This window comes from Salmo salar, chromosome 26 (genome assembly GCF_965601325.2).
Source record: "Salmo salar chromosome 26, fSalSal1, whole genome shotgun sequence".
In the NCBI taxonomy this organism is placed as follows: Eukaryota; Metazoa; Chordata; class Actinopteri; order Salmoniformes; family Salmonidae; genus Salmo; species Salmo salar.
The window spans coordinates 49,599,461-49,616,392 of record NC_138316.1 but is presented as its reverse complement, the minus strand read 5'-3'; the positions used below and the strand labels follow the sequence as shown (position 1 = coordinate 49,616,392).

At 42.1% G+C, this 16,932-nt stretch overlaps 2 protein-coding genes across 2 annotated transcripts; one reads left to right on the top strand and one right to left on the bottom strand.

The window, feature by feature from the left end:
* Nucleotides 1-4,808: 4,808 nt before the first annotated feature.
* On the bottom strand, nucleotides 4,809-6,426 carry LOC145864309 (C-C motif chemokine 13-like). The gene is made up of 3 exons (XM_082969915.1): nucleotides 6,170-6,426; nucleotides 5,836-5,953; nucleotides 4,809-5,593 (listed from the first exon to the last, which is right to left on the bottom strand). The coding sequence occupies exons 1-3, from the start codon at nucleotides 6,231-6,233 to the stop codon at nucleotides 5,476-5,478; spliced, it is 300 nt and encodes a 99-aa protein (XP_082826041.1). The 5' UTR covers nucleotides 6,234-6,426; the 3' UTR covers nucleotides 4,809-5,475.
* Nucleotides 6,427-12,433: 6,007 nt separating this feature from the next.
* On the top strand, nucleotides 12,434-13,885 carry LOC106593851 (C-C motif chemokine 2). The gene is made up of 3 exons (XM_014185237.3): nucleotides 12,434-12,817; nucleotides 12,946-13,072; nucleotides 13,626-13,885. Exons 1-3 carry the CDS (start codon nucleotides 12,751-12,753, stop codon nucleotides 13,744-13,746), a joined length of 315 nt encoding a protein of 104 aa, XP_014040712.2. The 5' UTR covers nucleotides 12,434-12,750; the 3' UTR covers nucleotides 13,747-13,885.
* The last annotated feature ends 3,047 nt before the right edge of the window (nucleotides 13,886-16,932 follow it).

Here is a 16,932-nt window from a genome sequence, read left to right as displayed (position 1 = left end):
AGGGGAACGTGGCCTATAACGTCCATGAACCTGGCATAGAAGGCAAAAGATCCCACGTGAGGCGGAGGCAAGGGAAGCTCAGGCCTTCAGCTCAGTCACATCACATTAATACAGTAGCGCTGATATCAAGGGAGCTTGAAGCCCACCAAGGGAGCTTGAAGCCCACCAAGGGAGCTCTCGCTCAACACAACAAAATAACAATCAGAACTGGGTCTGATTTAACCACACAATAAGATACATGTGTTGTAAAATAGTGGTAAAAACTAATCCCAGGGAAGATTTCTTTTAACATCCAGACCAGTCAGAATGTCTATCGGCACTCGATAGTTTTAGTCTTCTTTACCTGGGTTCTGGAAAATGATTCCTTGGTGTTCTTTACCTGTGTTCTGGAATAGAACTGAGTGCTCCTTGGTGTACTATTCCTGTGTTCTGGAATAGAACTGAGTGGTCCTTGGTTTTCTTTATCTGGGTTCTGGAGTAGAACTGAGTGGTCCTTGGTGACCTTCTCCTGTGTTCTGGAATAGAACTGAGTGCTCCTTGGTGTTCTTTACCTGGGTTCTGGAGTAGAACTGAGTGCTCCTTGGTGTTCTTTACCTGGGTTCTGGAGTAGAACTGAGTGCTCCTTGGTGTTCTTTACCTGTGTTCTGGAGTAGAACTGAGGGCTCCTTGGTGTTCTTTACCTGGGTTCTGGAGTAGATCTGAGGGCTCCTTGGTGTTCTTTACCTGGGTTCTGGAGTAGAACTGAGTGGCCCTTGGTGTTCTTTATCTGGGTTCTGGAATAGAACTGAGTGGTCCTTGGTGTTCTTTTTGGCAAAGTTGAAAAATCTAAGGCTTAAAACAATCAACTGAGTGCACAAAACATTAAGAACACCTTTCTAATATTGAATTGCATTAAGAACAGCCTTAATTCAACAGGGCATGAACTCAACAAGGTGTCAATAGCGTTCCACAGGGATACTGGTCCATGTTGACTCCAATGCTTCCTCCAGTTGTGTCATTTGGGTGGTGGACCATTCTTTATTCACACGAGAAACTGTTGAGCATGAAAAACCCAGCAGGGTTTATCATGGAGCGGATTGTGGACTACAGGAAACAGGGGGCCTAACACGCCCCCAATTTACATGGAAGGAGCTGTAGTGGAGCGGGTCAAGAGGTTCAAATCCCTCGCTGTCCACATCGCTAAGGACCTGTCATGGTCCAAACCCACCAACACAGTCGTGAAGAAGGCACCACAACGCCTCCAGATGTTGAGTCCAATGCTTCCCACAGTTGTGTCAAGTTGGCTGGATGTCCTTTGTGTAGTGGACCATTCATGACACACTGGAAACTGTTGAGCATGGAAAATCAAGCAGAGTGGCAGTTCTTGACACACTCTAACCGGGGGGCTTGGCACCTACTACCATACCCCGTTCAGAGGCACTAAAATCGAATGCTAAAATGAATATCATAGAATTCTTCAGAAGCCTTCATTTACTAAAAAAACAACAGATGCACAACGGTTGAAAGTATAGTAGAAAAATACAATATCTGTGTTAGTAGAATTGACTTAGTTACAACCCATCAATATCTATATCAGTAGAATAGACCTAGTTACAACCCATTAATATCTATATCAGTAGAATAGACCTAGTTACAACCCATTAATATCTATATCAGTAGAATAGACCTAGTTGCAACCCATCAATATCTATATCACTATAGTAGAATAGACCTAGTTACAATACATCAATATCTATATCAGTATAGTAGAATAGACTTAGTTACAACCAATCAATATCTGTATCAGTAGAATAGGCCTAGTTACAACCCATGAATATCTATATCAGTAGGATAGACCTAGTTACAGCCCATTAATATCTATGTCGGTAGAATAGACCTAGTTACAACCCATTAATATCTACATCAGTAGAATAAACCTAGTTACAACCCATTAATATCTGTATCAGTAGAATAGACCTAGTTACAACCCATTAATATCTATATCAGTAGAAAAGACCTAGTTACAGCCCATTAATATCTACAGTGCCTTGCGAAAGTATTCGGCCCCCTTGAACTTTTCGACCTTTTGCCACATTTCAGGCTTCAAACATAAAGATATAAAACTCTATTTTTTTGTGAAGAATCAACAACAAGTGGGACACAATTATGAAGTGGAACGAAATTTATTGGATATTCAAACTTTTTTAACAAATAAAAAACTGAAAAATTGGCCGTGCAAAATTATTCAGCCCCTTTACTTTCAGTGCAGCAAACTCTCTCCAGAAGTTCAGTGAGGATCTCTGAATGATCCAATGTTGACCTTAATGACTAATGATGATAAATACAATCCACCTGTGTGTAATCAAGTCTCCGTATAAATGCACCTGCTCTGTGATAGTCTCAGAGGTCCGTTTAAAGCGCAGAGAGCATCATGAAGAACAAGGAACACACCAGGCAGGTCCGAGATACTGTTGTGGAGAAGTTTAAAGCCGGATTTGGATACAAAAAGATTTCCCAAGCTTTAAACATCCCAAGGAGCACTGTGCAAGCGATAATATTGAAATGGAAGGAGTATCAGACCACTGCAAATCTACGAAGACCCGGCCGTCCCTCTAAACTTTCAGCTCATACAAGGAGAAGACTGATCAGAGATGCAGCCAAGAGGCCCATGATCACTCTGGATGAACTGCAGAGATCTACAGCTGAGGTGGGAGACTCTGTCCATAGGACAACAATCAGTCGTATACTGCACAAATCTGGCCTTTATGGACGAGTGGCAAGAAGAAAGCCATTTCTTAAAGATATCCATAAAAAGTGTCGTTTAAAGTTTGCCACTAGCCACCTGGGAGACACACCAAACATGTGGAAGAAGGTGCTCTGGTCAGATGAAACCAAAATCGAACTTTTTGGCAACAATGCAAAACGTTATGTTTGGCGTAAAAGCAACACAGCTCATCACCCTGAACACACCATCCCCACTGTCAAACATGGTGGTGGCAGCATCATGGTTTGGGCCTGCTTTTCTTCAGCAGGGGCAGGGAAGATGGTTAAAATTGATGGGAAGATGGATGGAGCCAAATACAGGACCATTCTGGAAGAAAACCTGATGGAGTCTGCAAAAGACCTGAGACTGGGACGGAGATTTGTCTTCCAACAAGACAATGATCCAAAACATAAAGCAAAATCTACAATGGAATGGTTCACAAATAAACATATCCAGGTGTTAGAATGGCCAAGTCAAAGTCCAGACCTGAATCCAATCGAGAATCTGTTGAAAGAACTGAAAACTGTTGTTCACAAACGCTCTCCATCCAACCTCACTGAGCTCGAGCTGTTTTGCAAGGAGGAATGGGCAACAATTTTAGTCTCTCGATGTGCAAAACTGATAGAGACATACCCCAAGCGACTTACAGCTGTAATCGCAGCAAAAGGTGGCGCTACAAAGTATTAACTTAAGGGGGCTGAATAATTTTGCACGCCCAATTTTTCAGTTTTTTATTTGTTAAAAAAGTTTGAAATATCCAATAAATTTCGTTCCACTTCATGATTGTGTCCCACTTGTTGTTGATTCTTCACAAAAAATTACAGTTTTATATCTTTATGTTTGAAGCCTGAAATGTGGCAAAAGGTCGAAAAGTTCAAGGGGGCCGAATACTTTCGCAAGGCACTGTATATCAGTAGAATTGACCTAGTTGCAACCCATTAATATCTGTATAAGTAGAATAGACCTAGTTACAACAAATTAACATCTATATCAGTAGAATAGACCTAGTTACCTCCCATTAATATCTTAATCATTAGAACAGACCTAGTTACAACCCATTAATAATTATATCAGTATAGCAGAATAGACCTAGTTATAACCCATTAAAATCTATATCAGTAAAGAATAATTGACGTAGTTACAACCCATCAATATCTATATCAGTAGAATAGACCTAGATACAACACATCAATATCTATATCAGTAGAATAGACCTAGTTACAACACATTAATATATATATCAGTTGAATAGACCTAGTTACAACCCATTAATCTCTACATCAGTAGAATAGACCTAGTTACATCCCATTAATATCTATATCAGTAGAATAGACCTAGTTACAACCCATTAATATCTACATCAGTAGAATAGACCTAGTTACAACCCATTAATATCTATATCAGTAGAATAGACCTAGTTACAACCCATTAATATCTATATCAGCAGAATAGACCTAGTTACAACACATTAATATCTATATCAGTAGAATAGACCTAGTTACAACCCATTAATATCTATATCAGTAGAATAGACCTAGTAACAACCCATCAATATTTATATCAGGGATTTGAAATGGCGTGTGACAGAGGTAGTCATACACTGAGTGTAAACAACATTAGGAACATTTCACTCTCAACAGTTTTCCGTGTGTATCAACAATTGTCCACCACCCAATGGACAGCCATCTTGGGGATTGCTGGATCAAATCCCAGAGCTGACAAGGTAACATCCTGTCATTCTGCCCCTGAACAAGGCAGTGAACCCACTGTTCCCTGGTAGGCTGTCATTGTAAATAAGAATTTGTTCTTAACTGACTTGCCTAGTTAAATAAAGGATCAATAAATCAAATTAAACTTGACACAACTGTCAAGCATCGCTGTTGAACACTTTAAACTCTTTGTATAGTCCATGAACCGACAATTTAGGGTGATCTGAGGACAAAAAGGAGGTGAGACTCAACATTACGAAGGTGTTCCTAATTTTTTGTGCACTCAATGTATATTCTCTACACATTGAGAATGCTGAAATTAATATCAGAGAATTCTTCAGAATACTTCATTTATTTAAACAGCTGCACATGGAGAACGTGATAAATACAATATTTATATCAGTATAGTAGAATAGACCTAGTTACAACCCATTAATATCTATGTCAGTAGAATAGACCTAGTAACAACCCATTAATATCTATATCAGTAGAATAGACCTAGTTACAACACATTAATACATTCATTGAATAATATGAACCATTCTTTCACAGGATGTTTGAAATCTTCAACAAATGTATAAAATATAAAATGTTAAATAGGTTACTGAATAGCTAGCTACATGTCAAATATTTTTACAGTTATAGAAAAATAAACAATTAGTACATCCTAGACCTAGTACATTTTACATTGAACCTCCTCTATGCCAATCTCAGATAGGGTATTGACCTAGTACATTACATTGAACCTCCTCTATACCAATCTCAGATAGGGTATTAACCTGGTACATTACATTGAACCTCCTCTATACCAATCTCAGATAGGGTATTAACCTGGTACATTACATTGAACCTAATCCATACCAATCTCAGATAGGGTATTAACCTAGTACATTACATTGAACCTCCTCCATACCAATCTCAGATAGGGTATTAACATGCCTGACAAGGTCTGCGTTACTAAGGGCAACCTATTCCCTTTATAGTAGACCACCAAGGGTTAGGGTGTTAGGGGGTGAAGGTGGTTTATGACATCATTGTCATCTTGGCAGCAGTCGATCTGCTCTCAATCTTGGTCACATGACTCTGGACCCAGGCTTCAGAAGGGTCAACACAAAATGTCTTCCCTTTCTTTGTGGTGAAACTGCAACAGATACACAACACATTGTCTCTCAGAACATCCAGTCTATAATATGAATGCTCCATCTTGTCTTGTACAGTGTAGCCTGGATGTAGCCTGGGTCCAGATGTATTTGTGCTATCATACCAACTCCTTGTCAATCTTGGTCATGTTTGGCTTGACAAGGAGCTGACGTGATAGCACAAACAGATCTGGGACCAGGCTAGCCTAGATGTTTCCAGTTTACAGTAGACTATGTTACTTACATCAGTGCTTTGCGAGGGCAGCTACTGGAAGTTGGTCTGAGAGAAACCACTTGTTGAAGAGGGATCCTCGCGCTGAATTTCATACAGCAGTCAGCTGCCGTGTCCAACGAAATGACACCTGTAAACAAAGGATCATAAACCACAGTTAACATAAAGATCTCCTGGTGTGTCTCCAATAGCATATTACACAGCATGGCTACTACACACACACACACACACACACACACACACACACACACACACACACACACACACACACACACCACACACACACACACACACACACACACACACACACACACACACACACACACACACACACACACACACACACCTGCAGAAGTCGTATGGAGGGAGCAGAGCAGTCCCAGGAGAAGTAGAGCAGTCAGGGTCTTCATGGTTCAGAGATGGTTGAGATGCTGAAGATTATATTGTCTGAGATGGTCTCTGATGTTCTGGTCTCTGATGCTCTGGTCTGGTTCTGTGTCAGAAGTCCAGCTGATGCTCTGGTTCTATGTCTGAGGTCTGATCTGACCTGTCTTTTATACAGAGAGCTGGTCCATCAGACCCATTGACAATTGATGGGGGAAACTCTCCTCTCTACCCTCATTCACTCTGAATATCATTCTAAGAACCAACATTCTGCCAGGTTCCTCTTCCTCAATTCTCTGTAACTCTGTTTCCTCCAGGATGTTCAGCAGCGCTGGTATTTTCTGAAATACGCAGAATACATTTACTGGAGAATTGCATATCAAAGGAAGGCTATTAAAGTGGACTATATAGTATGATACATTACATCAAATACAATAACAATTCAGATTAAATTGTCTACATCATAAGCAACTAGTTTATAATTGATACTTCAATTCAACTTTGTATCTTTCAACATTTAAATGCAGATATTAGGATGTGTCCATATTGATAAAAACCTATATTGCTATACTCACTCTGTAGTCTTTCTAAGATCCTGCCTACCCAGATCTCTTCTCGTCACCTTCCTTTTCCTGTGCTTTAATGCCTCAGTGTTTACAGCCAAATCCTTCAAACATATTACTGCTTATTAAATCCATACACAGACAGTGGGTATTATTTCCAATTCATTCAGATATTAAAAGTCATTTTTATTTAGAAGAATTATAAATAATGTAGGCTACAATATTGGTACCTGTAGGCTGCGCACATTCTGCAAACAAGCAATTTGCTCATCTTCTCCACGATGGTCCTCAAGGCAGGTGGCCCCAAGGCAGGTGGCCCCAAGACAGGTGAGGAGAAGAACTGTGTGCAAACCATGCCCCAAATTATTCTAATGAGCCCCCTCCTGAACACTATGAATTAGCTGGCGCTGGATGTGGACTAGCCCATTGGGCTGATGTGGGCTTGGTGTGGGCTTGGTGTGGACTAGCCCATTGGGATGGTGTGGGCTTGGTGTGGTCTTGGTGTGGACTAGCCCATTGGGATGGTGTGGGCTTTATGTGGTCTTGGTGTGGACTAGCCCGTTGGGATGGTGTGGGCTTGATGTGGTCTTGGTGTGGACTAGCCCGTTGGGATGGTGTGGGCTTGATGTGGTCTTGGTGTGGACTAGCCCGTTGGGATGGTGTGGGCTTTATGTGGTCTTGGTGTGGACTAGCCCGTTGGGATGGTGTGGGCTTGATGTGGTCTTGGTGTGGACTAGCCCATTGGGATGGTGTGGGCTTGATGTGAGCTTGGTGTGGACTAGCCCGTTGGGATGGTGTGGGCTTGATGTGGTATTGGTGTGGACTAGCCCGTTGGGATGGTGTGGGCTTGATGTGGTCTTGGTGTGGACTAGCCCGTTGGGATGGTGTGGGCTTGATGTGAGCTTGGTGTGGACTAGCCCGTTGGGATGGTGTGGGCTTGATGTGGTCTTGGTGTGGACTAGCCCGTTGGGATGGTGTGGGCTTGATGTGAGCTTGGTGTGGACTAGCCCATTGGGATGGTGTGGGCTTGATGTGGTCTTGGTGTGGACTAGCCCGTTGGGATGGTGTGGGCTTGATGTGGTCTTGGTGTGGACTAGCCCGTTGGGATGGTGTGGGCTTGATGTGGTCTTGGTGTGGACTAGCCCATTGGGATGGTGTGGGCTTGATGTGGTCTTGGTGTGGACTAGCCCGTTGGGATGGTGTGGGCTTGATGTGGTCTTGGTGTGGACTAGCCCATTGGGATGGTGTGGGCTTGATGTGGTCTTGGTGTGGATTAGCCGTTGGGATGGTGTGGGCTTGATGTGGTCTTGGTGTGGATTAGCCGTTGGGATGGTGTGGGCTTTATGTGGTCTTGGCGTGGACTAGCCTGTGCCCACATGGGGCCAATGGGGTCATGTTTGCTGCGTGGTAACTGTAGTTTGTTTCAATTAATTTATTCATAAATTAATTAATTTGTTAATATATTTATTAATTCATTCATTCACTTCTCTGAACAGACATACCTCGGTATTTTAATGAATATGTTTGATATTTGCTTGCCTGTGCAGTTACTGTCAGTCCCTCCCAGGTTCTACCAGTAACTCTGTGCAGTACTGTGAACTCTGGCTTCAAGTTATTACAAACATTTTGAGAATGACAATGGAGAGAAAACTGCTGCCAATATTTGTTCTTAGAAAACCTGCAGTCATTTGCATCACACGAGGTTCTCATGACAGAATGGGGAAGTGAGAGTTATTTTAAAAAGAGACGTCTCTCATTGCTTGAATCTTTCTGAACTGAAACAGGATACTTGGTCCAGTGCATGTGTCAACAAAATATGCATCTTCAATTGAACCTTATTTATGTCACACCCTGATCTGTTTCACCTGTCTTTGTGATTGTCTCCACCCCCCTCCAGGTGTCGCCCATCTTCCCCATTATCCCCTGTGTATTTATACCTGTGTTCTCTGTTTGTCTATTGCCAGTTCGTCTTGTTTGTCAAGCCAACCAGCGTTTTTGTGTCAGCTCAGCTCTTCCCCAATCTCTCTTCTCTCGTCCTTCTGGTTTTTAACCCCCACCTGTCCTGACCCTGTACCCGCCCCGTCAGACCACTCTGCCTGACACTGAGCCTGCCTGCCGTCCTGTACCTTTGGCCCTTTTTCTGCTGTAAACATTGTTACTTCAACACGGTCTGCATCTGGGTCTTACCTTGATCCCTGATAATTTAATGATATAGATAGAAAGCCATGGGTCAGTCAGTATGATTGTATAATAGATGGGTCAGTCAGTATGATTTTATAACCAGATGGGTCAGTCAGTATGATTGTATAACCAGATGGGTCAGTAGAGTTACAGAGAATACAGTAGTCTAGTGAAGTAGGTGTGAGTGTGGAGAGAGTTACAGAGAATACAGTAGTCTAGTGAAGTAGGTGTGAGTGTGGGGAAAGTTACAGAGAATACAGTAGTCTAGTGAAGTAGGTGTGAGTGTGGGGAAAGTTACAGAGAATACAGTAGTCTAGTGAAGTAGGTGTGAGTGTGGGGAAAGTTACAGAGAATACAGTAGTCTAGTGAAGTTGGTGTGAGTGTGGGGAGAGATACAGAGAATACAGTAGTCTAGTGAAGTAGGTGTGAGTGTGGGGAGAGATACAGAGAATACAGTAGTCTAGTGAAGTAGGTGTGAGTGTGGGGAAAGTTACAGAGAATACAGTAGTCTAGTGAAGTAGGTGTGAGTGTGGGGAGAGTTACAGAGAATACAGTAGTCTAGTGAAGTAGGTGTGAGTGTGGGGAAAGTTACAGAGAATACAGTAGGCTAGTGAAGTAGGTGTGAGTGTGGGGAAAGTTACAGAGAATACAGTAGTCTAGTGAAGTAGGTGTGAGTGTGGGGAAAGTTACAGAGAATACAGTAGTCTAGTGAAGTAGGTGTGAGTGTGGGGAAAGTTACAGAGAATACAGTAGTCTAGTGAAGTAGGTGTGAGTGTGGGGAGAGATACAGAGAATACAGTAGGCTAGTGAAGTAGGTGTGAGTGTGGGGAGAGTTACAGAGAATACAGTAGTCTAGTGAAGTAGGTGTGAGTGTGGGGAGAGTTACAGAGAATACAGTAGTCTAGTGAAGTTGGTGTGAGTGTGGGGAGAGATACAGAGAATACAGTAGGCTAGTGAAGTAGGTGTGAGTGTGGGGAGAGTTACAGAGAATACAGTAGTCTAGTGAAGTAGGTGTGAGTGTGGGGAGAGATACAGAGAATACAGTAGTCTAGTGAAGTTGGTGTGAGTGTGGGGAAAGTTACAGAGAATACAGTAGTCTAGTGAAGTTGGTGTGAGTGTGGGGAGAGTTACAGAGAATACAGTAGTCTAGTGAAGTAGGTGTGAGTGTGGGGAGAGTTACAGAGAATACAGTAGTCTAGTGAAGTAGGTGTGAGTGTGGGGAAAGTTACAGAGAATACAGTAGTCTAGTGAAGTTGGTGTGAGTGTGGGGAAAGTTACAGAGAATACAGTAGTCTAGTGAAGTTGGTGTGAGTGTGGGGAAAGTTACAGAGAATACAGTGGTCTAGTGAAGTAGGTGTGAATGTGGGGAAAGTTACAGAGAATACAGTAGGCTAGTGAAGTAGGTGTGAGTGTGGGGAGAGATACAGAGAATACAGTAGTCTAACACAAATAATTTTTCCAACAATTGTTTACAGACAGATTATTTCACTTATAATTGTCACGTTTTCTTAAGGGCAGGAAGAAGGAGCAGAGTCAAGAGGCAGGAGACTGAGGTCCGGTAGTGCCAAAGTTTATTGCCACCGTAAACAAGGTAGTCGAAAAAGGCACAGGGTGCGCACAACACCCAAAAAGGGAAAATAGTTCCCAAAACTATAACGTACGGGGCGCAACCCGGCAATACAATAAGAATAAGTTACACGCTGAAATATAAGGCAGCGCTAACTACCATCTGCCCGTAGACATACAAACAATCCTGCACGAATACAGAACACAAAGGACAAACTAAATACCACGCAGCCGTCATACCACTGAAGAAGGAGACGCATACTGTCTCCTAGAGATGAATGTACTTTGGTGCGAAAAGTGCAAATCAATCCCAGATCAACAGCAAAGGACCTTGTGAAGATGCTGAAGGAAACAGGTACAAAAGTGACTATATCCACAGTAAAACGAGTCCTATATCGACATAACCTGAAAGGCCGCTCAGCAAGGAAGAAGCCACTGCTCCAGAACCGCCATAAAAAACCCAGACTACAGTTTGCAACTGCACATGGGGACAAAGATCATACTTTTTTGAAAAATGTCCTCTGGTCTGATGAAACAAAAATAGAACTGTTTGGCCATAATGACCATTGTTATGTTTGGAGGAAAAAGGTGGAGGCTTGCAAGCCGAAGAACGCCATCCCAACCGTGAAGCACGGGGGTGGCAGCGTCATGTTGTGGGGATGCTTTACTGCAGGAGGGACTGGTGCACTTCACAAAATAGATGGCATCATGAGGCAGGAAAATTATATGGATATATTGAAGCAACATCTCAAGACATCAGTCAGGAAGTTTAATCTTGGTAGCAAATGGGTCTTCCAAATGGACAATGACCCCAAGCATGTTTCCAAAGTTGTGGCAAAATGGCTTAAGGACAACAAAGTCAAGGTATTAGAGTGGCCATCACAAAGCTCTGACCTCAATCCTATAGAAAATGTGTTTGCAGAACTGAAAAAGCGTGTGTGAGCAAGGAGGCCTACCAACCTGACTCAGTTACACCAGCTCTGTCAGGAGGAATGGGCCAAAATTCACCCATGTTACTGTGGGAAGCTTGTGGAAGGCTACCCAAAACGTTGACCCAAGTTGAACAATTTGAAGGTAATGCTATCAAATACGAATTGAGTGTATGTAACCTTCTGACCCACTGGGAATGTGATGAAAGAAATAAAAGCTGAAATAAATAATTCTCTACTATTATTCTGACTTTTCACATTCTTAAAATAAAAGTGGTGATCCTAACTGACCTAAGACAGGGAATTTTACTAGGATTAAATGTCAGGAATTGTGAAAAACTGAGTTTAAATGTATTTGGTTATGGTGTATGTAAACTTCCGACTTCGCCTGTATAAGTTATATTCCTCAAGAATCAATGGGTATAACTAATTTATAAGTCCAAAAATGAAATCACAATGGCAGATTATCCCTTTTATCCCTTTAATGCTGAGTGCCAAGCAAAGAGGCTTTGGGTCCCATTTTTGGGCTTTTGTTATGACTCGACCTGGGAACGAACCACACCACAATAATCTGAGATTAATTGATGGAAAAATATTCTGTGTTTTATTTTCACTATGATGTAAAGGTTAATAGTATGCTACAGGTTTTAAATCAATATGCACACATCCTAAAATCTACATTTAAAAGTTGAAAGATACATAGTTGACTTCAAGTATTAATTACAAACTAGTTGGTTATGATGTAGAGAATTTAATTTAATCTTAATTGTTCTTGTATTTGATGTAATGCATCATAGTATATAGTCCACTTTAATAGCCTTCCTTTGATATGCAATTCTCCAGTAAATGTATTCTGCGTATTTCAGAAAATAGCAGCGCTGCTGAACATGCTGGAGGAAACAGAGTTACAGAGAATTGAGGAAGAGGAACCTGAAGGGCAGAATGTTGGTTCTTAGAATTATATTCAGAGTGAATGAGGGTATGGAGGGGAGTTTCCTCCATCAATTGTCAACGGGTCTGATGGACCAGCTCTCTGTATAAAAGACAGGTCAGATCAGACCACAGACATAGAACCAGAGCATCAGCTAGACTTCTGACACAGAACCAGACCAGAACATTAGAGAACAGAGCATCAGAGAACAGAGCATCAGAGACTAGAGCATCAGAGACCAGAGCATCAGAGACCAGAACATCAGAGACCAGAGCATCAGAGACCAGAGCATCAGAGACCAGATCCTCAGAGACCAGAACATCAGAGACCATCTAGACAATACAATCTTCAGCATCTCAACCATCTCTGAACCATGAAGACCCTGACTTCTCTACTCCTCCTGGGACTGCTCTGCTCCCTCCATAAGACGTCTGCACAGGGTACGTGTGTGTTTGTGTACAGTGAGTGTGTACAGTGTGTGTGTACAGTATGCATATGAGTGTATAGGAAGAAGCACCACATGAGATGCCTGTGTTGACCAGTGAGTGTGATCGTTCTTTGTTTCCAGGTGTCATGGGGATTTCAGTAATGACTGCCATAGACTGCTGTGTGAAGTTCCACCCAAAGAGGATCCCTCTTGGTGCAGTGATTTCAGTTTCTAAAACCCCTAGTAGCTGCCCTCGCCAAGCACTGGTGTAAGTTAACCACCATGCACACACACACACACACACACACACACACACACACACACACTTAGATTTCTACGGACATAACATGTTCTACATCCTTGGTGGGCGGGTCCAAATGTGTTGCTAGGGCTGCATGGTTACAACCTTTGTGTTGCTAAGCTTGCATGGTTATAACCATTGTGTTGCTAGGGCTGCATGGTTACAACCTCTGTGTTGCTAGGGCTGCATGGTTACAACCTCTGTGTTGCTAGGGCTGCATGGTTACAACCTCATAGAGGTTCTATATTAATATATATATAGAGATTAACCATAATACATTTGAAATATTCTCGATAGAATGTTGTAATCGTTTGACAGTCCTAATAATGACATAGTGATTCTGAATGTAATTGAATGGTCCGATACTTGTCTTCCTCCATACTCAACCAGTAGGACTGTAGGTACATGCACAATACACACAGAATAATGTTGGAACATCCATACAGTAGTCTTCCACATGTGAGTTTGGTGTGTGCTTTGTTTAGTTACCCATAAATATATGTGTGTTTATTGGTTGCAGGTTTACAACAAAGAAAAATATTCGATTTTGTGTCGACCCATCTCAGGCCTGGGTCCAGAGTCATGTGACCAAGATTGAGAGCAGATCGATGACGTCATCAACCACCACCGCCACAGACTAACTACCATAGCTGTCAGATCTGTCAAGAAAATAGAATATTATATATTTTTTGTACATACAGTAATATTATTTAATTCTTATTTATTTACCATACTGTGAAGTTACCTTGTATTTTGAAATGATTTGTTTTGTCAACAAATTATTTTTTATACTTCAGCAATAAAGATAAATAATGTCAACATTTTATTAATGAAGTTAATTGTATTCTTATTGTGGTATTCATGCTTTGATTACTAAAGCTTCACATTTAGTGAGGGAGAGTTCTTTACAACTCCTTGAGGCATGCTGCCAGTTACATGGACAGATATCAACTATCTCCATAACTAGCAACCAGCAGATTCAGCATATTGGTTGTTTCTTCTTTCAGGAAACAGTTCATGTGTTACAACTCATGGAACTACAGAGACCTCTGTTTCCAAGACAACAGAGGTCAACAGTCAGCAACACAGAAACAGAATAAACTGTTCAACTCAACTCCAACAAAACTAAGATATATGTTTTATAGTCACATACTCCAGATTGGTGGACATTCCCTTCCTCATTTCCAAGTTGTGAACTTTAACCAACAACCTAACAGGCCTATAAATGTGTACTTTATCCAACAACCTAACAGGTCTATAACTCTGAACTTTATCCAACAACCTAACAGGTCTATAACTCTGTGAACTTTATCCAACACCCTAACAGGTCTATAACTCTGAACTTTAACCAACAACCTAACAGGTCTATAACTCTGAACTTTAGCCAACAACCTAACAGGTCTATAACTCTGTGAACTTTAACCAACAACCTAACAGGTCTATAACTCTGTGAACTTTATCCAACAACCTAACAGGTCTATAACTCTGTGAACTTTATCCAACAACCTAACAGGTCTATAACTCTGAACTTTATCCAACAACCTAACAGGTCTATAACTCTGTGAACTTTATCCAACAACCTAACAGGTCTATAACTCTGTGAACTTTAACCAACAACCTAACAGGTCTATAACCTTGAACTTTTACCAACAACCTAACAGGTCTATAACTCTGAACTTTAGCCAACAAACTATTTTGACAAACTATTTTGATATCTTGCAAGAATGTTAGAACCAATGCATAATGCACATATGAATGCTGAACAAGCAATTCTCCACCAAAGTTGTTATTGTCAACAGTGCAGAAGTGAGTCCTACTTTTGACCAGGGAAGAGGAACATAAATTGAGGGAAGGGCTCTGGCTGGCAAAGTTGTCTTTTCATGGTTGAGTTGTTATATAATAGCTGTTTCTATATAATGAGAGATCAGAACAGAACTCACACACAGAACCAGACCAGATCCTCAGACACCAGAGCATCAGAGACCAGAGCATCAGAGAAAAGAGCATCAGAGACCAGAGCATCAGAGACCAGAGCATCAGAGACCAGAACATCAGAGACCAGAACATCAGAGACCAGAACCAGACCAGAGCATGAGAGACCAGAACCAGACCAGAGCATCAGAGACCAGAACATCAGAGACCAGAACATCAGAGACCAGCTCAGACAATACAATCTTCAACATCTCAACCATCTCTGTACCATGAAGACCCTGACTGCTCTACTCCTCCTGGGACTGCTCTGCTCCCTCCATAAGACGTCTGCAGGGGTGTGTGTGTGTGTGTGTGTGTGTGTGTGTGTGTGTGTGTGTGTGTGTGTGTGTGTGTGTGTGTGTGTGTGTGTGTGTGTGTGTGTGTGTGTGTGTGTGTGTGTGTGTGTGTGTGTGTGTGTGTGTGTGTGTGTATATATATCTTGATTTTCTTGTCTTCACCAATTCGTTTGTATTTGTTTTCTGAGGTCAAGTGGCAGAGTAATGATCCATCGTCTGGGACTGTTGGAGACTGCTGTTTAAAGTCCTACACCATCAGGAAGCCTCTCTCTGGTGGTTTCTGCTGTTTAAAGTCCTACACCACCAGGATGCCTGTCTCTCTCTGGTGGTTTCTGCTGTTTAAAGTCCTACACCACCAGGATGCCTGTCTCTCTGGTGGTTTCTGCTGTTTAAAGTCTTACACCACCAGGATGCCTGTCTCTCTCTGGTGGTTTCTGCTGTTTAAAGTCCTACACCACCAGGATGCCTGTCTCTCTGGTGGTTTCTGCTGTTTAAAGTCCTACACCACCAGGATGCCTGTCTCTCTCTGGTGGTTTCTGCTGTTTAAAGTCCTACACCACCAGGAAGCCTGTCTCTCTCTGGATGTTTCTGCTGTTTAAAGTCCTACACCACCAGGATGCCTGTCTCTCTCTGGTGGTTTCTGCTGTTTAAAGTCCTACACCACCAGGATGCCTGTCTCTCTGGTGGTTTCTACTGTTTAAAGTCTTACACCACCAGGATGCCTGTCTCTCTCTGGTGGTTTCTGCTGTTTAAAGTCCTACACTACCAGGATGCCTGTCTCTCTCTGGTGGTTTCTGCTGTTTAAAGTCCTACACCACCAGGATGCCTGTCTCTCTCTGGTGGTTTCTGCTGTTTAAAGTCCTACACCACCAGGATGCCTGTCTCTCTCTGGTGGTTTCTACTGTTTAAAGTCCTACACCACCAGGATGCCTTTCTCTCTCTGGTGGTTTCTGCTGTTTAAAGTCCTACACCACCAGGATGCCTGTCTCTCTCTGGATGTTTCTGCTGTTTAAAGTCCTACACCACCAGGATGCCTGTCTCTCTGGTGGTTTCTGTCACAACGACCCCCAGCAGTTGCCCTCGTAAAGCTCTGCTGTAAGTAGCATACAACGTACATGGACTATATACTCAAAACAACAAGATGGGCTGCTTTCTGAATTCACACCCAAACATCACATTCATCAGTAATAATGTCCTCAATCAGCTTTCTGAATTGACCTGGAGACACCAAAACATCACATTTAAAGAACCCTTTGAAGATTGTTCCACAAATAAAGTGTAGGAAAACTAAAAGCTGATTCACCAAACTCCGTTGAGACCAAAGGAATTTCCAGAGTTACCCATCCCTGAGACTGGGTGTGGTGACTCATTTCTAAATGTAGTAATGATATTAAGTACAGTGGCCATTTTTGTATAAGGGCTTTTTGAATGAAAACACAGCAATGTATTAACCTACGTGATATCAAAGACGGCCAACCAACTTTACAGTAGAGAATGCAGTGATGAGTACTAAAACTATCACCCGTAATAAACCGCAGTGCGCTATGATAAACTGCATCT

What these genes read in the sequence shown, in the direction of transcription:
- LOC145864309 (XM_082969915.1), bottom strand. Translation starts at nt 6,233, where the DNA reads ATGAAGACCCTGACTGCTCTACTTCTCCTGGGACTGCTCTGCTCCCTC. An exon ending in CCTCCATACGACTTCTGCAG is followed by an intron (nt 5,954 to 6,169) that starts GTGTGTGTGTGT and finishes CTTTGTTTACAG; the next exon opens with GTGTCATTTCGTTGGACACG. An exon ending in TGCCCTCGCAAAGCACTGAT is followed by an intron (nt 5,594 to 5,835) that starts GTAAGTAACATA and finishes TATCTGTTGCAG; the next exon opens with TTTCACCACAAAGAAAGGGA.
- LOC106593851 (XM_014185237.3), top strand. Translation starts at nt 12,751, where the DNA reads ATGAAGACCCTGACTTCTCTACTCCTCCTGGGACTGCTCTGCTCCCTC. An exon ending in CCATAAGACGTCTGCACAGG is followed by an intron (nt 12,818 to 12,945) that starts GTACGTGTGTGT and finishes CTTTGTTTCCAG; the next exon opens with GTGTCATGGGGATTTCAGTA. An exon ending in TGCCCTCGCCAAGCACTGGT is followed by an intron (nt 13,073 to 13,625) that starts GTAAGTTAACCA and finishes TATTGGTTGCAG; the next exon opens with GTTTACAACAAAGAAAAATA.